At 40.9% G+C, this 23,746-nt stretch overlaps 1 protein-coding gene across 1 annotated transcript in view; it reads left to right on the top strand.

Annotated features, from left to right (window-relative positions):
* Positions 1 to 23,746, top strand: part of RYR3 (ryanodine receptor 3) — a 360,864-nt gene that overhangs the window by 130,513 nt on the left and 206,605 nt on the right. Inside the window, exons 19-21 of the mRNA XM_090268335.1 lie at positions 6,887 to 7,079; positions 18,915 to 19,131; positions 22,079 to 22,183. Of these exons, the coding sequence (XP_090124461.1) occupies positions 6,887 to 7,079; positions 18,915 to 19,131; positions 22,079 to 22,183 (515 nt within the window). The remainder of the gene's footprint in view (positions 1 to 6,886; positions 7,080 to 18,914; positions 19,132 to 22,078; positions 22,184 to 23,746) is intronic.

The raw sequence follows: 23,746 nt of genomic DNA, 5'->3' as shown, positions 1-23,746 counted from the left end.
AGCCTTAATAGGTTCATTGCACCACAGAAGCCTGTGAATTCACCTTCAAGCATCCACTATACAAATATCTCCCTTCTCAGCCCTGCCCAACCCTCTCTTACAGCACCCTGGGTCAGCTCAGCTGCTGTGGTTTTCCTTTGCAAGGGATGGCTCTTTTCTGGTCATGGCATCGCTTTCCCTCTCCTGGCATGGCCTTCATGTAGTCTTTCCGATCTACATTTGGAGGAGAGTTGAGCTCAGGGCAACCTAGAGTACGTTACTGGCTAGGGAGCAGTTCCACAGGAGGAAATGACACCTGCCCTTCCCTTCTAACAACTTTTTTCCTTGCAAAATTGGAAGGCACAGAGGAATTTACCTTCCCAAGAGATAAGTGATAACAGAAAGTGAATGAATGGAGTAAAATTGTGCCTCCTGATTTAGTACGATTTCTGACTCATCAAGATAATTTGTCTCTACAGTCATTTATGTAAGAGGGTCTTTACCTATCTCCCTACAGAGATGAGTTACAGAGTACTTGTTTGTGTATCAAAACACATCCCACTGTGACTGAGACCTTTCCAGCCCCAGTGCCATGTGGAGAGGATCCGAGGTCTGTAGAACACCAACACTTTTACACATTTGGATCCTCTCTCTTTCCAAATGCCTGAGTGTTTGTGTTTATGTCATAATGCCAAGCTCTGCAGTGCCTGGGGTGATAGAAATGCTGAGCATCAGTGTTTCCAGTTGCCTACATTACTCATCAGAATAGACTAAATCCTGCAGTAATATATCCTTAGGTTAATTGGCAGATGTGCAGCTGATGATAAAGTGGCCCTTTCCCTTTTCTTAAAATGCTAGGTTAGGAATGGCCTTTCTGACCTTCCTGGGACTTCTAGGTGGACCTGAACCAATCAGTCAGGGGTTTCTTCGGACCAGCAGAGGCCAGGGGACCTCCCCACCTATCTCAGTGGGTGGTCCCTAGGGTTACTCAGAGTTCCTAATATCTGGAAAAGTAGTTGAGACAACTTAGTAACACTCTCTGCAAAAACTTGGTTTTTTCTTGCTAACACGTTTTTTGTCCATTACTCTATACAATGTTAAACATATTAAACATATTTGAAAGTGACTATTTTTCAGCACTATTATTCAGTAGACTTAATAATTTCAAGAACTCAATACAGTGACTTTTTAAGTATATTTTATTGATTATATTGTACAGTGATTTTTTAATCACTTTTTGCACTCATTCCTCAATGTTACTTTTCTCCATATTGTTATTTCTTCCTAATGTCATGACAAACATAATATATTCCTACAATGTTTGTTAAGCTCATCTACTGTTAGCCTAGTAATTAAAGTTTCTGGAGTAACAAAAACAATAATAATAGCATTTGTCGTGGGTTGCCATACATCAGGCACTCTTCTAATCACTCTACATGGAATAATTTATTCAAAATTCACAACAACCTTATGACATTAGTATTTTCATTTGACAGATGAGAAAAATTGAGTTCACAAAGGTAAGTGACTTGCCCAAGGTCACACAGTTAGTATGTGACAGAACCAAGACTCAGAGCCAAGGACTCTTGTTCTAGACATATCCCTTAACCACTACACACTACTTCCTCTCTGTTGTATATAGCATACTAATCATTCATTTCATCAAAAGCATAGGAATAATATAGTACCTTACAAACAATTCTTGACAGCATTGTGTGGACACCACTGTACCCATTTTACAGATGTAGAAGCTGATTTCTTTTTTTGGTAAAATCACAGGTCCAGGTTCATATAGCAGGTAGACTAGAGATTTGAATTCAGACTTAGTCCTCTGTGTCTCTGAGACTATTCCCTACCCCCACCCCATGCCACCTCATTATGGAGCAATTGGAAGGACATACACCTTGTTTAAATGTGGGGTACAGGACCCTTCCAAATCATTTGGAGCCTTGAAAGCCCTCCCAAGGGTAGCAATTGCTTCTCCTAGATGAGAGTGGATTTATAAAAGAGTACACAAAAGCAATCTCATAATTTCATCATTTTCTAGTTTCAAAATCTTCACGCTATTCACGTTTTTAAACTAGGTATACTTTATCAGATGACCTTTTATAACATGAGTATTATATGAAATGGACATTTTGTTCAAATAGACGTCCCATTACATTGCTCTAAGTACTTACTAAGTATATGCCTTCTATCCACTGATGAGCAACAGTCTCCCTTTAGGTTCTAGATAATGTTGGTCCCAACTCTGTATTCTTCGTTGTGTTTTAAATATAGGCTCAGACTATGATTTCAGTTTGTCTGTAGCTGATCTTAGCACATATTCTGACAGCAACTCTCCTTGGCATCCAGTCTCCAGTCCCTTAGAATAAGGAGGTAAAAGGCAATGTCGTTTCCACAAGGACATAATCGCTCATCCCTGTGGTGGTTTTAAACAGAGAAAGTAAGCTGGGCAGAGAAGATTCTCCCAGCCGTTGTTCCTCAGAAAGGCGCTGGCAACTGTGGTGTGCTAAAGGGTAAATAAAGCTCGAAGCTCAGCCTCTGGTGGCATCAAAGCAATGCTTAGATGAAGAGCATCCCCTGTGAAAGTTCCTCTTGATCTTCACTGGCCACGGCTCAGAGGGGCATAGAAGCCAACAGTGCACTCTGGGGGTGTGGGAAGAGGGTACCCTCGAATCACAGTTCAACACAGTTTTGTCCTAGTTGATATGATCTCAGAAAGGTAAAGGTCCTTCTAATTTGTATTTTTATCCAGTTAGAATCTGGGTACTGTTAAAGGTAGTTGTCCAACCTGGTGTTTCAATTAGTTTTTGCTTTTCCCGGACTCACAGAAATCTCTTGGGCTTTGTTCACATGACTGCAGTAATATTTTCCAGTAGCTAAACTGATTGAAAAAGAAACAATTGAAGCAGAAACATTGGGTTTTTTTAATGGGAAAATAAGGAATCTTAAGAATGAGACAATATCGCAAGGTTTGCTGAGTTTTAATGTCACAGATTCCTTTCATGACAGACTTGAATATGATAAGGAAGCAGAGATTCTGGGACCTGGATCTCTAACCTCCATAAGAGACTCTAAAAGTGTTTAATCTCCTCAAACAGAAATAGGAAAGGGGTCAAACCTACACACTTTTTCAGTTTGGCTTAGATTTGTTCTGGTTTAAATAATGTTGACTCGAGGGCCTACCATGAGGAGCTTGCTCCTCATTCTTAGTAATGAAATGAGGTATAAAGTTGCAGAAACAGTCTGAGGCCATCCATGCTCATTTGCCAATATGCCCTGAATTTGTTATGAGCTGGTGTGGGGCAGGGAGTCCATGTTCTAGGTTCCAGTTCAGCTTTGTCCCCACCACATCTCCTCTGGCCCTCACTACTACCCACATCCCAGCCTCACCAAACTAGAGCCACTCTGCAAATACAGCAAGTCCTCCAATTCTGTTACATTGTTGATGAGAAAAAAAATGACTCTCAGCTGGGGCCACTGTCTATGTGGAGTTTGCATGTTCTTCCCATGTCTGTGTGGGTTTTCTCCATGTATTCCTGTTTCCTTCCATATCCCAAAGATCAGTATAAAGGAGGTGACTTCTAGAGGTAGAGGATATCAAGTTGGCTTGGAGCAGCAGATGAGTTGACTTGAAGAATGAAAGGTTCACTCGATAAATGAGATGAATTTCACCATAGGCTAGTTGATATAAACAAGAGTTAAGTTCCTACAGCATATTTCTGGTCACAAAAAATTATCAAACTTCTAGGTAAACACTCCTAAAATATTAAACATTGCAATAAATGTGAGCTATACACACACATAAGAAAGATTAATGAAAACAAGATCATGATTTTCCAACCCATTTATTCCAGTTCAGGGTTGCAGGTGGCCAGAGACTAATTATCCAGCAGCTCGGGACACAGGTGGTGCCCACCCTGGACAGGACGCCCGTCCAGCTGAGGCTACACACACCCACACTCGCTCAGACTGGGGCAGTTTAGACACTGATGTTAGGGAAAATTGGTTTCTTTACATGTCATTTCATTAAAGTCCCCATTTCCAAGAAGCTGCCAACCATGGTAAGTCAGGACTCACTGTCTGCCACATACTCCTTTTCCATAAGCCATTCATTTGGTCTGGAATGCCCTCTTCTTTCTCCTTTATCTAGTGAACCTTTCGTTCTTCAAGTCAACTTGATATCCTCTGCCTCTACAATTCATCTCCTTTATCCCAATGCTGCCACAGAATTGTAATTCTTTATTTGAATGTTTATTTCACACTGGACCATGGGCTTCCTAAGGGCAGGAACTGGGCATTCTGTCTATGATCCCCAGACCCCAGAGCTGTGTCTGGCCTCATTCCTGTTTGTGGAAGGTTGGGGCATATACACCATGGTTTTGTCAATCACCTAAAATAACCGGGGGCGGGGGGCACCTAATTTTTTTTTATTAATGAGTGTATAGTAGTTTTACTGTTTTAAAATCTACTACATAGTTTAGAATCTATTACTTAAATAGCAATGACCACTAATATACAGTAATCACAATAAAACATTAAATAATCAAAAGTTTAAATAGTTCTAAGCTGAGAATAGAAATATTACATAACATAGATACATGTATAAAATTTATAAACTCCCATACACATCACAAGGGGATTTTTAAAATGTGCCCTTTCATGATATATTCTAAAATCATTAAAACTCAGTTTTTAATTACTGTTTTATTATAAATGTTTGTAATCTGATAAGTAATATAAACAAGTTATTAAACCTATAATATCTCAGTTTGGGTGAAAAGTATATATTTGAAAGAATAGGAGCATTTTTTATTACATTTTTCCCCTTATTTATACTTTTTTATATCTATGATGAACATTTATAATGAACATGTATTACTGCTGTAATCAAAAACAACATAAATTTCATAAATTTTTCTGCCACTTCTTTGCAGTCTTCCCAATAGAACTATAACCCTATTGGGAGATGGGGGGAGTGGTTAGGATTATTTACTTTTAGAACTTTCAGGATGGGGTGACAGAAAAGTGAGAGGTGATTATCTCACTAGGTTAGGTCAGGAAATGACAAGTCATCTTATGAAAAATATATGCAACAACACAAAAGAAGTCACCAATACAGAGTACAAGTGACAATGTTTCTTTGCCTATCTGAGGTAGTAAAATCCTTTAAAACAAATAAACTCTGTTGCACAGTGTGATGGCTAGGTGACCCTGCTGTTCCTGACTTTGACAGTTCCTGCATCCAGCACTAACGTGGCCATATCTACCTCTGTGAGGGTTTTCAAGGCTCCTAACAATTTAGAAGAGTCCTACACCACACTTAAAGGTGTTTATCCTTCCAATTACTCTGTAATAAGAGAGCATGTGGGTGAGGGTGGGGAGAGGTCTTGAAGTCACAGAGAGATGAGTTCAAATCCCAAGTCTTTACCTGCTACATGACCATGGACCTGTGATTTTACTTGAGGCTCAGCTTTTACATCTGTAAAATGGGTATAGTGATACCCACATGATACTATCAAGAATTATTTGTAAGGCACTATTATTATTCCTGTGCTTGAGATGAAATGAATGACTGATATGCTATGTATCACTCAATAGGCAGTAGCAGTGTGTGGCAGTTAAGGGATATGTCTAGAACCAGACTCCCTGGGCTTGAGTCTTGGTTCTGTCACTTATAACTGTGTGACTTTGGGCAAGTCATTTACCTATGTGGGCTCAATTTTCCTCATCTGTCAAATGAAAATGTCATGAGGTTCTTGTGGGTTTTGAATAAATTATTTTATGTAGAGTGGTCAGAAGAGTTCCTGATGTATGATAACCCACGACAAAGCTATTATTGTTTTTTTGTTACTTCAGAAACTTTAGTGACTAGATTAACAGTGGATAAGCTTGCCAGAACATTGTTTAGAAGAAATATTGAATTGGCCAAAAAGTTTATTTAGTTTTTTCCGGAAAATAAAAGACACATTTTTCATTTTCACCAATAACTTTATTGATTTGAATATTTTGTGTGTATCAGCTATCTCCTGCATGGTATAATGTCAATTGTTCTCACTTAATTCCTCAATTTGATCTCTATCAACTTCAACTGGTCTACCCAACCATGGAGCATTGTCCAGAGAGAAATCTCCAGCATGAAACTTCGGAAACCACTTTTGACACATGCGATCAGTCACAGCACCTTCTCCATACACTGCACAAATCTTCCTTTGTGTTTCATTTGCATTTTTACCTTTATTGAAATAATAAAGAATAATATGACAAAAATGTTGCATATTTTCTTTCATCTTCAATATTAAAATGGCTACACAAAAATTAACCAGTTTTGATAAGTTTTTTTAATACATGCTGATATCACAGCTGTCACAATACAATCTAACCAAATTGTCTCAAATGAAGTTAAAGACAACTAAGCACTACTAGAGCCATCTTACGGAAAAAAACAAATGAACTTTTTGAGCAACCCAATAGAAGAGAGCAAGGACATTTATGAACACACACACACACACACACCACCCCCACCCCCACTCAAAGACCACACACACCACCTCCCCCTCCCCCCCGCTCAACGACCCACATCCAGCAGAGACAGTTTGTTTATTATTTCAGACATCAGACCAAAATCTGAGCACACATTGAGCAGGTTGAATTTTTGTGGGTTCTCATCCCTGGCAGCCTGAGAGTTTCCTCTGAGACTAATACCATCTCACACCACCCACTCACCAGCTAGGAAAGTCATTTCTTATTGCTCACCTCAATCCATTTCAGAAAGCAAGGTTGTATTTCAGATGCAATAGCATGTCCAGACCAGCATGTCCTCATACCTCCCACCTCCCAGTGGTGGCCTGTGAGTGTCTCTTCTGGAGTCCCACATGCCTTTTTCCTGTTCTTCACTCACCAGGCCGCATTCCCAGAGCTGTGGCCTCTATCAACCAGCACCTCCTGAAATCAGATGACGTGGTGAGCTGTTGCCTGGACCTCGGAGTGCCCAGCATCTCTTTCCGTATCAATGGGCAGCCTGTGCAGGGGATGTTTGAGAATTTCAGCACAGATGGGCTCTTCTTCCCTGTGGTGAGCTTTTCAGCAGGTGTCAAGTAAGTTATGGCCATGATCTCATGAAGAGTAGCTGTTACCCAACCTCGCACCACTCCTGTGAGCTGGGCAGCATGGTGATCTCCTTTAGGGTTTTGGTACAATAAGCCAAACTCCCACAAGACGGGGAGAACAGTGCAAAACCATTCACTCCATACGTACTTGTTGAACATATGCCTCCTGCCAGGGGTTATATAATCTCCTCAGATAAATAGTTAGATGAGTAAGATAAATCCTGTGTAAAAAAAATTGCTTTAATAATTATAATAACAATTATTATTATTATTATTTAATAATTATAAGAAGTATTACATGCTTATTCTAAAAAACAGAAAGTTACAATTATAAATAAGGTAATAAATATACCCATGATCCCATCATTTAACTATAATCTGTATTAATATTTTGGAGTATTTTCTTCAAGTCTTTTATTCTACAAATATAAGTATATATTTTTCACTGACATCCCATTAAATGTGAAGATTTTTGTCTTGATTATTTTTCACTCCAGAATAAGTAATGAGCCTTTTCCTGAGTCATCAAGTGTCCTCCTCCAAATGATTTATAGGGCCATATAATATCCTTTTATTTGGCTCTCCCATAATATAGCCATTACTTTGTTGTTGGACTTTCATGCTGATCCCATTTTGTTATAAATTATTGTGAACATCCTTGAGCATAACTTTGTCTGCATTTCTGTTTAATTCCTCATAGAGGCTGGCCAAAAGGTATGAACTTATTGAAGTCCAAGTTTATAATTATGTGGCCAAACAGATTTTTTAAAAGATTGTTTGAATAGTTCAGAATTCATTATCAATAATTTTGAAATCTAAAAGGCTCTGAGAAACATAAATTTTTTGTGATTTATTTCATCACAAATTCTGACCTGAACTTATTTTGTGGCAAAACTGTCAACAGAGATGGGGTTGTTTTTAGTCTTTCATTTATTACGCATCTTTTGAATATTTACATGTTTAACTAGAGAAATAGTAATATGTCTTTTTGTGTATGTTTTATTGATTTATTGATTATCCGGTTACAGTTGTTCCAATTTCTTTTCCCTTTGCTCCCCTCCACCCAGCAACCCCCCTCTTAGTCCATGTCCATGGGTCTTGCATAAAGCTCTTCTCAACATCCCCCTTTCCTTTCTGTACCCTCCTACTATGCTTAATTCCTGCAACATTTCCCTCCCTCTTCCTCCTTTCCCCTCCCAGATGACCTCTTCCCACATGCTCCCCATACCTTTGATTCTGTCCCCACTCTAGTTGTCTGCTTAGTTTGCCTTTGTTTCCATTTCCTAGCTTCTGTTGTTGGTAGTTGTGATACTTCTTTCATTTTAATGTTCATAGTTTTGATCTTTTTTTCTTAAGTCCCTTTAATATTTCATATAATAATGGCTTGGTGTTGATGAACTCCTTCAGCTTTACCTTGTCTGGGAAGCACTTTCTCTGCCTTTCCATTCTAAGTGATAGCTTTGCTGGATAGAGTAATCTTGGTTGTAGGTCCTTGCTTTTCATCACCTTGAATATTTTCCTGCCAGTTCCTTCATGCCTGTAAAGTTACTTTTGAGAAATCAGCTGACAGTCTTATAGGTACCCCTTTGTAGGTAAGTCTTCCCTTCTCTCTTGCTGCTTTTAAGATTCTCTCTTTATCATTAACTTTTGGCATTTTTATTATGATGTGTCTTGGTGTGGTCCTTCTTGGGTCTAGCTTGTTTAGGATTCTCTGTGCTTCCTGGACTTGTATGTCTATTTCCTTCCCTAAATTAGGGAAGTTGTCCTTCATTATTTTTTCACATAATTTTTCAATTTCTTGCTCTCCCTCTTCACCTCTGGCAACCCTATGATTCAGATGTTGGCACATTTATAGCTATCCCAGAGATTTCTAAGCCTCTCCTCACTTTTTGAAATTCTTGTTTCCTCCTTCTGTACTGGTTGACTGTTTTCTTCTTCCTTATGTTTCAATTTGTTGATTTGAACCCTGGTTTCCTTCTCTTCACCACTTGTTTCATATTGATTTTCCTTCTTTTCAGTGGGGATAGCCTTCATTCTTTCCTTGTCCTGTGTAACTTTTGCTGTCAAGTCTGTGAGCATCTTTATCACCAATGCCTTAAACTGTGCATCTGTTAAGCTCAATCTCCTCATCTGTTAGGCATGCTATCTGCTTGATGCTTAGCTGTGTCACAGGAACCTTGATCTCCCCCCCCCCTTTCTAGGCCATACTTCTCTGTCTCCTCCACATGACAACTTTCTGTGATTGCCTCTGTGATTTGGGTGGGACTGTCACACCTCTTACATTGTAGGGGGCGGAGCCTTAGGTATTCGTTAGTGCTGGTGACCATTTCACTGCATTTTGGTGCTGTATTTTGGGGAGGGATCTGAGAAGGAAAAGTGCCATTTGTCACCGCCTTTCCAGGCACTTCTCCCTCTTCCCGTACTAAGCAAGCTGCCTCTTTTTTGAGACTAGTAGCTTCTTCCTCCACCCCAGCCCCCACTTGCTTTCACAGTCAGAAGCAATGCAGCTCTATTTCCCCCAGTGCTGGAACCGTGAGCTACACGGTCTGGTTTGGGGCTGGGATTGCTTCTCGAGTTTAAACTGTGTGACTGTGTTTTTCCCCACAGCAACTGCTAGCCACACCCTCCCACTGCGCTCCCACCAGCCATGCCACCTCTAGTCATGCTGCCACCAAGCACCGCCCACAGCTGCTGCTCTGCTCCTCTTTCTCTCTGTCCTGGCTCTGCCCCTCCTACCTTTCTGGCTTATTATTTCTTTTTTATTTCTTTGTTGAATTTCCCTGTCGTTTCGATTTTCTGTGTTTTTTTAGTTTTAAAGAGGTTGTAAATTTGTTCTTAGTTGTGAGGAGATGCAGCACATGTATTTACACCTCACTCTTAGAAATAGTAATATACTTGATTATGGGATACAGCCTCCACCTGGCTGGAGGATCTTTTTAATATATATTACATGTACCTTCTTTCTTTTATAAATCTAAAGAATTCTGAAGTCTGAAGCACAACTTCAAAAATTTCAGATGAAGGATTTGGATCTGTGGTATCATTTAAAGCAAAGTATGGGCAGACCCAACTGATTGGCTCCTCATGAACTTTTCCTGCTATTGGTTATTTTTCATCTTTGCTAATTTCAGGAAATTGTACCTTAAAGTCTTAGTTTTTTATGTAATTGCTGATGTGGTTGAGCTTTCTTATGCTTACTGTTTTTGTGTATTATTTTAACCCAATGTCTTTGTTAATTTTGTATTTTCTATCTTTCTGCTATTAACTTTTTGGCAATTTTTCCTATATTACAGCTGTTAAACTATTGTTTCATAGTTTTCAAATATTTTTCCCAGTTTGTAATTTACTTTTGGACATTAAATTTTCTCTACTGTTCTTTGGTTTTCCCTTTTATGAAAGTAATGTAAGGCAAAGGAAATAGCAAGACCCCATAATCATACCACCCAGCGATAATCATATTACCTTTTTTATTTATACATATCAATATTTTTACATTAAATTGGACTCATACTATGTATGCTGGTTTTCTACGTACTTTGTGAACTACTGTGTTCTTTGCTCTGCCCCTTTCTTTGTTCTTTTGGATGTTGTATTAATGATCTAAGTCTGACAATATATTTTCACATCTGTGAGGCAATATCCCATTATCCTACTCTTCTTTCCCAAAATTTTCTTAGCCATCCTTGCTCCCTGCCTGTTGAGATCACAGTGGATTGACTGGGAACTAGAGTCAACACAGTTATGGTTATTCTGGTTTTCAGGGAAGCCATTGGAAAGGGCCATGAGAGGAAGAGAGTTGTGGAGAGCAGAGCTTAGAGTTGGGACCAAAAAAAACTATTTCAGAGACGCAGGCACCCAAGCGATGGGATTTCCAGAGACACCACTGTGATAGGCCTCAGCACCTCACACAGACCAATAAACCAAGGCATGTTCCCGTATTTTCTAATAGAGGATAAACATTATGTTCTGTTTCAACTACACATATTATTCAGGAATAAAGAATTATTTTTTGGAAATGATATCCAACCTATAGAATTTGACAAAGATGTGCAAATATGCATAGTATGCGGTAATGTATGTTTGCAAACATACTTAGTGACACAGAATACATGTACATACTCATAAACCCACACATGCACATTTATAAGCGTGTTCATATAGATGGATATAATGTACTGAAATTAAACATCATTGCTGGCAATTCTTGTAAGAAATGGAGAACCACTATAGTAAAACTTTACTAGGTTTGTGAATCCACTCATTACAGATTCTGGCCTGAGAATTGTATGTTAACCCCAGGGACTATATTCTCAAAAAGTTGAGAGTTCTTTACCTGTGCTTCGCTGTGTAGATGACATTCCCATGAGAATTTCATCGTAATTCTCCCTTTATAAATGCGGTGTAACAGATCATTCCTCATTGGTATTCATTAGGAGCATGAAGAGAACAAGGACCACTATTGACAGACACAGGCACAAAGAAAATTGGCTGGACAAAGACCCTCTGGCAGTTGGGGGGGAAACCAGTGTAAGCCCCGTTGTATGTCTTCCCCACTCCATTCCCCAAGAATAAAGGGAATGAATAGAAATCTAAACATAAGAGCCTTTGGGTCATCTGCCTATTGACTTGGTGCCTTCTTCTGGAGAAAGCACTCACTTGCAGCAGTCCATTCGGGACCACATTTGCCTGGGTAATTAATGGCCTGGTTGCCAAGTGTCGACGTCCTTCCCTTCTTTGTTTTCACCATATCCCGCTCGCTGAGTTTTACTTCTCATCTAAGAGAAGTACTTAGCTAGATGTCAGACCTCTCCAGAGGGGTCTTTTCCAGTCTGCTGACTGATAGACTTTTTGAGTACAATATTCTGAGTTTGGAGAATAATAGTACACCCAATCTTGCATGTTGTGTAATGATTTTTAATCATTGATTCATCCATCTAATCTCCCTCAAAGCTATGAGATAGGACTTTTAAGTGTGTGATGTGGTGGAGGGGAGGTGAAGAGTAGGGATTTTTTTAATCTCTTGGCAGAGAACTTCAGCTAGCAGGTGAAGAAACAGGTGACTGATGGGGATCCACATGTACAAGATCTTTCTAGCATCTTGTTTCTCAGTCAGCAGATCATGTGGCCTTCTCAGTGCATGAGAGAAAGAGAAGCAAAGTTCCAAGATGAGAAAAATGAGATGTCTCACCTATTTATAAGGCACAACTGCTGAGGCAATTTAAGAAACTGAACAGTCGAATGTGTTGACTTGAAAAGTTAACACCTTCGATATGAGAGCTTCTTTGCTTATTGCAACTGAACAAGCTAAAGAGTGTCTCCAGGGACTTGATGTCTCTCAAGCCTTCTTTCTGTCAGGGAACCATCACCTCTGAGATATTCCTGTCTTTGGGTCTCAAAACATGGTATGACCTGAGGCAAGATGGAATCACAGTTGGCCCACCACATGGTGTCATCAGTCAGGGTCAGTGCTGGTCCTATGTCGGTTTATTTTCACTTACAGCAAATGGGATCCACTGGTAAAGGATGACTGGTCCTGAAACCCCTCTCCTGCTTTAGTTCAGTTGTGCAAAGAGCTAGAAAGAGAAACCAGATTTTAATTCCAAGTTAAAGTATCTTATTGAAAATAAATGCACTCAATAATAAAATTGAAAATAAATTATTATTTTTACCCAATATAGTAAAATATTTGCCTGGTATATAGTATCTCTCCCAGAGAGGTGTAAGGTTATACTCATTGAGAAAGAATCTTCTCCCATCATAGAAGTATTTAGAAATTTCCTCACTTCTCACTTCTGTGTAGCTTCTAAACTAGGTTTCTTTTTTACAGCCCCATTTCCACCTGTTTAATATTCTTTACTGAGGTTGTAGTCTTGCCTTGGTGACCCACATTATTTTATAATTATGAATTTGGTTGTTAGTAACACCTGATTAGGATGTCCCTGCCAGCAGTCATTGAAGAGCAAAAACCTTTTCCAATTAGATATACCCACAGTGAAGTCTAAGGCAGCATGAGTAATTACCAACAAAGTCCACAAATCAATATGTACTCTCTTCTAACTATTATGAATATGCTTTCTTACTTTTCTTCTCAGTGTGATTTATGGCCGATATGATTCCTGTAGCAGGGCTTCAACGTAACAGCACTATTCATTAGAGGACAGAATTTGGGATGAGGCATATGTACCTTGGAGCCCACCCAAATGTCTGAGATACTTAGATGCCAGGAAGCTCCTATTAAAAGGTGATCTCACCCTGAAAAATGGCATTATGGCATGAACCACCTGGAGAGCATTAAACAGAAGCTGAGCATATAGTGAAATTCAGGTGCTACATTTTGTTTTGCAAAAAATTGATGAATCAGTCACTGTGGCAGAATATATGTTATAACTATAAACTCCCCATAGATTATTTTATCATCTCACACAACTCTTTCACCAATCCTTGCTAATTTATAAAAACAACAATATCCAATGATGGTTGGTGTTTGCTGTTGCTGTTTGTTTTTCATTGGAATCCACCAGACTTGGCTAAAAGTCAGGTAACCAACAGCTTAGCTATTTCCAGCTTGCTGTGGTCAATGCTGTAGAAGTTATTGCTGAGATAAATATATTTCTGTGAAGAACATGATGAGCACTGGCTGGCTTGCCCTAGGCTTTCATCAGATACTGGCCAGAAAGAAATATGAATGTGGTAACATACATAACTCAGATTCCTCTCCCATCTAAAGATGCAATTATGAATCATGACTTATGAGTTGAATTCAGGTCAGCAAAAGGTTGCAGATTCATTTTTCACTTAACCACACACTGGCTGTACCCTTTTGTTCTTTGGGACACCAACTCAACTTTCTGGGAGGGACTCAGTAGCAGATAAGAGTAAGGAAATATTTAGCAACTAAGACTAAAGTGACTTCACGTGTTTGCTAGTAATCTATGAGAAAGGAAACCAAGTCCTTTCTGAGCACAGTAAAGCTTTGATTTTTTTACTGTATTTTATATTTGTTTGTCAGTCTTTCAAATCTGGAAATGTACAATAGGCATTCTCATCTCTTCTGCAAACTGACAAGCAAAAATGCGTTGATCTCAAAAGATGAAAATGCTACTCAGGATTTTTCAATACAATTTGCTCTGTTTTCAAATGAGTCAAGTAGATAGAAAATTCCTCTGCACATCTCAAAACTTCAGTGCTCCCAGGTGGCTTGTACAGAAGCTATTGCTCGTTCTGTGGTGGAGGAATCGCAGGACACAATTGCTTACTGTCATCACTTTAGGAAGGAAAAAACCTTCTCTGAGAGCTGATGGAATGTCTGTGTGATAGGAAGGACTCCAGAAGATGATACGAGTGCTCTAGTGGAAGAGATTAAATTGATTAATGAAGTTAATTTTTAGAATCCATTAATGTAGAGAAAAATCTGAGGATAAAAAAAAAGACTAAATTTAATTAAGAATTCTATTCTAAAATTATCTTTTTTTTAAACTTTGACCTTTTTTGTGATGCTGGGAGAGTCTCTGGAACCCAAGGAGCAGGGAAGAATACACCCAGAGAAGAGAGACTATAATATTCTATTTAGAAATTGCTCATTTATTAATGAGGCAAAGGAACTCAAAGATAAAAACATTAGGTGCCAAATAACAGATTTATTGGGAGGAGTAGACTAGGTAGGTGTAACTTTGTCATTTCTCCTTCAACCCCTCCAAATCCATGCTCTGAATTTCTGGAGTTCTGTAGTCTTACTACTCTTTTTAAAAGCAAGAACAGTCTTGTCAGTAATTTATAAGTTTCATGTGCTTGAAGATAAAAACTCCAGATTTACACCCAGTTGGCGCTTGAGCCCTCCCCCACTTGGCCCTGAGTTTGAGTCCAGCTCCTCACCCACTAGCCTGTCTCAGACCCTCCAGTGTTGAGCCCAGGGGCCAGATGACTGGGGAAAGGGCACATCCTATGGAGTGGGTGCAGCTGTCACGTGGCACCAGCCCTTCATGTGGCAGTTATACAGAGGCTGCCTCTGTCTCTTCTGGGGTCCTTCTGTAGTTTTCTTGAAGAACCTCAGACTGGTAGCCTCTGACTGCAACTCCATGGACACACGCTTTGCCCCTTGTGCTGGCTGCTCCCTCTGGCTGGCCCCAAACCGCCCTCCACATTTTCCCAGGCCTCCCACCTCCCCGGCCCCTGGGTTTCTGATCTCTACTCAGTCATTTGCCTTTCTGGAGATGGCTGACAGCTGGCTCATTGCTGGATTCTCTATCTGACCTTCCAGGAGCATAGTCCTTGGCTCCTCTCTCTCCCTCTTTTCCATGAGGGTCTCTCTCCCTCTCCTCTCTTCCCCTCTCCTCTCCCTCGGCCCTGTCACCAGGTATGTGTGTCCCTCACTAAACCTCAGGGGTGACTCATGAAGTCTCTGGAGAGTCCTTGAAGCCCTCATTCTTCCGTTGCAGATGGGAAGGAGCCACTCCCCTTTCCCCTGACAGTTCTCGCCACATGAATTCTTGACCTTTCTCATCCCTGTGGAGGTTCACAGTGGGCTAAAGCTAATGGAACTGGTTTCCCGATATTTTGGGAGCTTCTCCTTAGTTGATCCAGCCCCTCACTTCAGGTTGTGAAGAAACTGGCATTCGCTGAATTATCTGCCTTTGGGACCTTTGCTAAAACTCTGAGACAGTGTAGATTTCAGATCTTTCATCCCTTTCCTTGGGTTGTTCCCTTCATGCCTATATGCTACCCCTAGTTCTTTCCTTTGACCTTGTCAGTCTGGATCTCCTTGGGAGAGTGAGGAGGACCCCCAACAGTGGTGGTGGTGGTGGTGGTGTGCTGGAACCCATCCCACAGCCCCTGGGCAGCTCCTCGTGGGCAGCGAGGAAGGAGCCGCAGATGGCAGGCGTGCCTGGCACCTGCTCCTGTCCAGTCTCACCTGCTGGGGGGCAGGGCTCCTCTCTGACAGGGCTTTGAAAGCCACCCAGGACTGTTGTTCTACCCACTAAAGCGCAGCGTAATGACCATCTGAAGACAATGCTTCAGCAAGCAGTAGACACTGATTACTGGCTATGGTAATTTTTCCTTTGACAGTTGGTGTGGCCACTGGAGGAGATAAACTTAAGGTTCATCTTATTCTCCTCTTAATAACTGGTTATACAAACAAATCATTGTTCTCCTTAAGTGCTACATGGAATCCCACCTTTCTTGATTTGTTATCTGTCCAGAAGAGAACAGCAGATTTGAAAACGTAAGAGAAATTTTAAAACTAAACAGAACTGCTAAGAGAGATCATGAATAATTAAGTCTATCTAGAAGTCCTCTTAGGAGGTCATTACTTGTTCTTGGAATCCATATGTGAGTGAGGAACAAAGAATATACTTGTTGTATAAGCCCCCAGTGCGGCTTCTCAGAGGAGAGAAATGCAAAAAAGTCCCACACTCATTCATGGCTCAAAAAGATCCAATTTTAACCCACAGTTTCACCCTGTCAGTAACACAATCTGTTGGGTTGCAGTTGAATTGCAAAGTTCTCAACAAATGGTTTCAAGGCTTAGTCATTATTTCCTGAAGGTTCACTAAATTAGTAACATTGGAGGCTAATGACTCAATTTTGTTTAATGTCATTGTTCATATTCTTAGTATACATGGATCATGCCCTATTGCATAATATGTAATGTAGGAACATTTGCAGAAGATAATTGTGGTTCTAATTCTATATCGTTGTTGTTTAGTACTTTAAAATAGGAAAGTGGGAGGCTTGATATTTCTGTAATTAATTTTAAAGCAACATTTTATAAAATGCTGTTTGGATAAAGAGTTTGTATTGGAAAGGGAAAATACCTTAATGTCTCTCACTTCGGGAAATTTTTATTTTCCATTTTCATAATCAGGCTCTTTCCACTGTCACAACTGCTCCGCCAGCACTGAGACTCCTCTTGTAAGGCTGCCCTGCCAGAATCATTCAGTTCGAGAAAGTGAGGTCTGGTGGAGAGTGTTGCTGGATCTGTAGCAATCCTTCCTCTGCATACCTCATCTCACTTCACACGCACACCCACTCCATCAGCAGTTCCTGACATTACCAACCCCCCTCCCCAAAGTGGGATATGGCTGCTTCCTTCCCTGTTGGCCATCTTCACCTTGGCCCAACCCACCCTCATCTCTCACTGTGACTAGATGGGTGTAAGGTGTCTGTAATTGCCTCCTAATTGGTCTCCACATCTGTCTGTGTAGAGCAACTTGAAAATCTTTTATTTCTTCATAAAATCCCTCAGAAGCTTCCCACCTGGAAGAAAATCTCAACTCTTCACCATGGCTCATAGATCCTGCCTGGTCTAGCTCTACCCCCTCCCACCTTCTCTCCTGCCCCTGGGGTGCTCTGTGTTCTCAGCACACCACCTCCACCCAAGTTCTGTCTACCTCAGGGCCTTGGCACATGTGCACATGTTGTTTCTCTGCCTGGAATGCTCTTCCTCCAGATTTTGAACTCATTGGCTTCTCCTTGTCCCTTGAGGTTAACTCATATGTCTCCTCTTCAGAGAGGTTTTCCTTGACTCCAATCTAGGAGCAATTTTACATCTCCCTCTTTCTTCGCTCTTTGGATATCTTTCAGTCAGAAGTTAGGACTAATTGTCTAGTTGGATGCCGACTATATGCTCTGTTCAGTGCTGAATACTTAGTGCAGAGAACACTGCACATCATATGGGCTTAGTAAACAGTGGTTAAATGGAGGGAGCGAATGTTGTGTGCAGGTGCTATGTGTATGTATTGGTAATTCCCGTGTGGAATTATTGTTGACTCTGCAGGCCTACATACCTTGCTATGTATGTTTTAATTACTTAAAACTTCAGTTGTATTTCCTCATCAATTTGATGTGGTTGCAGTTGATTTGGAAAAGCTGTATTTCTAGTTACTAACCTAAGAGCATGTGAGTATCATTTTGCAATACAGTAGTTCACTTCCACCCTCTTCTTGCAGGGGGAGCTTTGGGGTCCAACTGTAACTCTAACCTAACCTATAGATCTGGAGCTGAAATTCAGCCGGAATGCTGAATTAAAATATTGAAAGACTTCAGTGCATTGTAATTAGTGCCTGCCATACCTATGAGTCCCCAAGTGTCCCTGTCCCCTTCCTTCAGAGGTTCCTCCAGACACTGGTGAAGAGGGCCAGGGTATCAGGGTTGGAGGCCAGCAGGGAGTTGGTGTCCCTGAGAAAAGCACTGGACCCTACTAAGCGAACACTTTGTTCCCAGCTGGCCCCCTGTGGTGGTGGCCAACTGCTGATGCTTCCTCAGAGTCGACCTCATATGGTTGCTTTGGAGAACTGCATCCTCTTCAGTGTATCATTTCTATTAATGTCATCAGGCACGTATACCATTTGTGTCTACTACTTTGCTGTTACTAAATTTTTTGCCTGCATCTTAAAATAGGAGTTTTCTATTTTCCTCAGATAGTTATTTTGTGCACATGACTAATCTCCCTCAGATTAAAAGATTTCAAGTTCTCATGTTCCACTTCCAATGTTATTTTTAAAGAATAATATCACCATCACTGTTATTCTTTTAATACTCTAGTAATAATGTATAGTAATGATTTACCTACTAGAGTAAGGATGTTTTTTAAATCTAGTGATATTAATATTTAAAAACTTAGCTGATGTGGTCAACTGAGGGTCACACTCCGACCTCCCTCCACTGCTTTGTTTCATATGTTCAGATGTTTGCTTTGCTAGATCTAAATTCAGTCACTTCCCAACAAAATAATTTGGGGGTAGGAGGGACTGATCTTAAATTTTTACCTATTTGGTCTGGGATATTTTTTAACCTCTCTCTTCCTGATCTCTCCAAATGATACAGGGTACGTTTCCTGATGGGTGGACGTCATGGAGAGTTTAAGTTTCTGCCTCCTGCCGGTTATGCCCCTTGCTATGAAGCCTTACTCCCAAAAGAAAAGATGAGATTGGAGCCTGTCAAAGAATACAAACGTGATACTGCAGGCATTAGAGATCTGTTGGGAACCACCCAGTTCCTCTCCCAAGCCTCCTTCATCCCATGCCCCATAGACACCAGCCAGGTAAGTTCAAGCTGCCAACAGCAGGCAACCCATATGGATGAAGTAATGGGGTTACATCCTTTCTCTGTTGTCTTTGAACAATTCTTTTCATACTTTTTTGTAGAATTGTCATGTAATGTGAACAGCTGTTATTCTTCATGTTTCTGCCATATATGTAGATTGAGCTCTGTAAGTATTTATCCACCAATGACCAAGTTCAGCACTAGGTACATACAAGGCACTGTACTAGGCTTTGTGAAAACATAGGCAGAAATATTTCAGTATTCTCTGGGAATCTACAACCAAGTTGAAGAGGTAAAAAACTAATGTATAAAATCTAAATGGAACAAATACAAAATGAAGAGTGTGCACCAGTAAATGGTGGAGACACCCTTTCAGCTGCATGGTTCTAGAAGTCTGTGTAAAGGGGATAGAATTCAATCAGGGCCTTCGATAAGCTTAAATGGGGAGGGCTGTCTAGGGGTGAAGTAACAGGGACGGGGTAAACAAGGGCCTAGAAATGAAAACACAAAATAGGGACAAGTGGTAATGAACATTCTCACGTGACTGGAAGAGGAGCATGTAGGAGAATAGTTGGAACTAAAACTGAAAGTAATGGCACCGAGGGGAGGGCTTTGAAAGTGACAGTGGACAGTTTCCCCTTCTAGGGTCTGTATTTTGAGAGAGGCACATTCACATGGTTATGATGAGGATCATAAATAGCTTTCAGTATTTTCTACATCAGTGCTACTCAAATCATTATTATAGATGTTAGAGAAAGTAAATGAAAAGAGACCTTGTCTCGGAGGTGCTTGGGTTGATAGTTTGTTTGCATATAGTTCTTTTGGTATGTAGAAGGTCTCAAGCATGTATTTCCCATAATATTCATATGACCCTGTTCTATTCAGTCATGTGCGCATGTTCCTGAGTTTCCTTCTTGTGTCCTATAGCTGGTGACCATGAAGTTCCATAGAATAGAAACTACAGCATTTCTCTGCTGGCTTCACAGAGCCTGGAGAGCACTTGGAGTTGAGAATGCTGATGGTAAACTGGGGAGAGTCTGTGAGCCAGGGTGACCCAGAGACTTCATCACCTGGTTCCTGTGTATTCTAGACAGGAAGCTTCTCCATGGACACAAGGCTGCTGGTGCCCAGGCAGGGAGGGAACATGAACAGGAGCACAAGTCCCGCTTCTCTGTGCTGCTGCTCTCGCTGAGTTATCAGAAAGGGGTGTGTTACTCAGAAAAGGCTCCTTGGAAGAAATGGGGCCTCAAAAAGAGTTCAGAAGAATGAGGGGAAGTTTTAACAAGAGAGGAAAAGAGGGCTTGACCAAAGAGGGAGAGAAGAACTTCTAAACATGCAGAATTGAGCATTTGGCAATCAAAGCACAGAGATCATCCACAAGCCAGAGAATGGTGCTGTGAGGCCCCCAAGTGGAAGGTGTGTGGACCCTGGATCTCGGGAAATGTTTCTGGAAATAAAACAAAAGGGAAGTTCTCATTGGAAAGGCACAATTTATTATCTTGAATGAGACCTTGTAATTTTTTAGACTACATTCTGTGAAATTATTGTCAAAGGAGAAGTTAGATACCAGATACTCGCGCAGAGTCAACTCCATTCTCCCTGGGGCACATTAACCAATTTGCAGGTTAAATATCACTAAGCAGAGCCCTGTGGTTACACACACACAGTGCTCGAACCACCCCCAGGGATTGGGGTGAATTCTTGCTAAACTGATCTAACAAGATTCTAGCTGAAGGCAGGCCGGAGTGATCTGCTATCATCTGGGAGATGGGAGATGAGGAAATTTGATCAGATATAGAAAGTGATCAAATATCAAGGGTAATGGATTCTCACCAGTTTAGCATGATTCTTGCTAAAACTGGGGTCTTGAGGTCAACGATGGAGCCTAGTCAAAAAAGGACTCAGAAGCACCTCTCTAGAGTTTGGTCAAGGAGAGAGTCTCTATTTGTCATGTGGCATGGAGAGGTGCGCATGCGCACATGTGTGTGTGTACATATGTGTATCATGGGGCATATTAATAAGGTAAACATTGCATATGCAAGAGCACAGGACTGTGGAACACGTGACCTTTTGGAAAAATTTCAAGAAGTTCGGAGAGGATGTGTTTGAGAGGAATGATGAGAGCTGAAGAAAGACAGTGTATGCTTGGTTAGGACATATAGTCTGTATCTCAGGAGTGCTGAGGAACACTTAGAGACACTCAGGAGGAGTGTGTTTTAATGTGGTTTAAATTTGAGGACTCATCACTCTGGCCACAGTGTGGGGTGTAGATTGGCGGGGTTCTGGAAAGACCAACTGTGAGGCTGTTACAATGGTCCAGGGAGGAAACAATGAGATTGAGTGACGTAGAGGAGGGGACCCTTCAGAAAGATGCATAGTAGATAAACATAACATATTTCATGACTGATTAGGTAGGCCCATAGGGGGTGCAGGTAATGCCAAGGGGGAAGGCTCCAGGATGACTTTCAGGCTTAAAGCAATGATGGGGCCATTTAACAGAAAGAGAAAATAAAAACAGAGAAAAAGGATTTAAAGGAAAGATAATGAACTCATCTTTGAATAACATATCGAGTTCACTTTAGCAGAAAAATCCTGCAGGCGGTTGGAACAATGGGTCTGAACTTCAGTAGAGACCACGGTTGGCTATGTACTTACGTGGGAGTACCCATCTCTGGGGAGGTGAGATCTTCCAAAAAGAGAGCATGGAGAGAGGGAAGATAAGGCCCAGGGAAGCAATTCCCAGGTGGCACCAGTATCTGCAAAGAAGACTGAGAAGAGATGGTCTGAGAGGAGGCCAGGAGAGGAAGGAATCTCTGGAAACCACTCCTCCTGGGTGATGTGTAGTGAATTCATCTAGGACCCCTGATCTATATAGATTTTATGATCGATTTCAGTACAATCAGCTCTTGTAGTTCTGACTTCCTGCTTGTTCCTCTTCCTTTTAGGTGGTTTTGCCACCTCACCTAGAGAAGATCCGAGACAGACTGGCTGAAAATATCCACGAGCTTTGGGGAATGAACAAAATAGAGCTTGGCTGGACTTTTGGCAAGGTATGGGTTCCAGTGACCAGGCCAAGATGGGACTGGATTGCCTCGTTAACTGGAAGGCTTCTTCAAAGACTTGAGTGAGGAAGGGAACCTTCTGAGCCCAAACTCTCTCCTTAACTACCACCCATCTAATGGCCACTGTGTTCAGCGGCAGGCTTGTTCAGTTGCTGGTTTAGTGTGGTCAGGCATGCAGAGACCAGCTCTGCACAGACAGAACCAGGAGCCTACTTCCTCTTTTACTCCCAGTCACTGCTTTCCTTTACTCGGGGAATACTGAGTGTGGTCGATCCTCAGCACCCCTTAGAGGACCCTCTCATCTCCCTTTCCTTTCAGAAAAACTGTCCTTTCTGCCTGGGTGGTAAAAAGAGGCTGATTCATTGCCTTGAATCAGAATTTGTTTAATATGGTTTTCAAATGTATCACTGAGGTTAAGGGACACTCAGAGGAGGTTAAGGAATCTTTTTCACTAGAAAACAGTTTTCAAAAAGGCTGCAAATTGACTTCGTTCTGTGATTTGTGTAAGGTCCTGTTCGAAGGCAGAAGGCTAGTTGAGTTCTGAATCTTCCTATGACCCTGACACTCTCAGATTACGCATGGGCCGGCTTAGTCACTGATAGGGTTCCTGCACTCTAGCACGTATGCATTGACATAGCTACCGTGAAATATTCTCCTTAAATCTGACCGCCTCTCTGTTGTATGCTCTTATCACACCTCAGACCTCGCCTTTAGAGAACTAAGCACAATTGCAATTTTACCTTTATTTCTATATTTAATTTATTATTGCTCCCTGCCCCATTACACTGTATCTGCTTCATGACCCTGGGGCTACCCCAGCTCACTATTGAACTCCTAATGACTAGCTCAATGCCTACCACAGAGTAGACACTCAACAGATATTTGTTGAATGAATGAATGAATTAGTAGCCACAAGCCATATGTGGCTACTGAGCACTTGAAATGTGACTAGTCTGAATTGAGATATGGTGTAACTATAAAATACACACCAGACTTTGAAGACTTACTAGAAAAATAATATAAAATATCTAATTATTTCTTATATTAATTACTATTAAAATGATTAATAAGTTGGGTATATTGGGTTAAATAAAATACATTATTCAAATTAATTTTAGCTGTTTCTTTTTGCTTTTCTAATATGGCTACCAGAAAATCTGAAGTTACCAGTGTGGTTCACATTTGTGGCTGACTTTATATTGCTCCTGGACAGCACTGGTCTAGATTTGGTAATCCCATATGTTCTGAAGAATGCTACCTACCATTCAGTAGCATTATGGTTCCATGAAGTTGGCCAGGCAGGAGCATGGCTACCATGTATAAAATTGCTTCTCTGGAAAAGTATGTTCTGAATGCAAACACCTGACTAGAAACAAATCCACAGAGCAAAAGCCACTGGCAGCTTGGGGACTGTGTGTATCTTTTACTAGAGAGAAGATCATCTATTTGTCTATCAGCAAAGAGCCGTCTTTGTCTTGCCGGATATAGATTGTCTGGGCCATGTTTCATAGTGCGTCCTTCTCTGTTTTCCAAGGCGGTGCCAGCTGTCAG

Source organism: Furipterus horrens, unplaced genomic scaffold (assembly GCF_987537825.1).
Source record: "Furipterus horrens unplaced genomic scaffold, mFurHor1.1.pri manual_scaffold_3, whole genome shotgun sequence".
Classification (NCBI taxonomy): domain Eukaryota; kingdom Metazoa; phylum Chordata; class Mammalia; order Chiroptera; family Furipteridae; genus Furipterus; species Furipterus horrens.
This window is presented reverse-complemented; position numbering and strand designations above follow the sequence as displayed.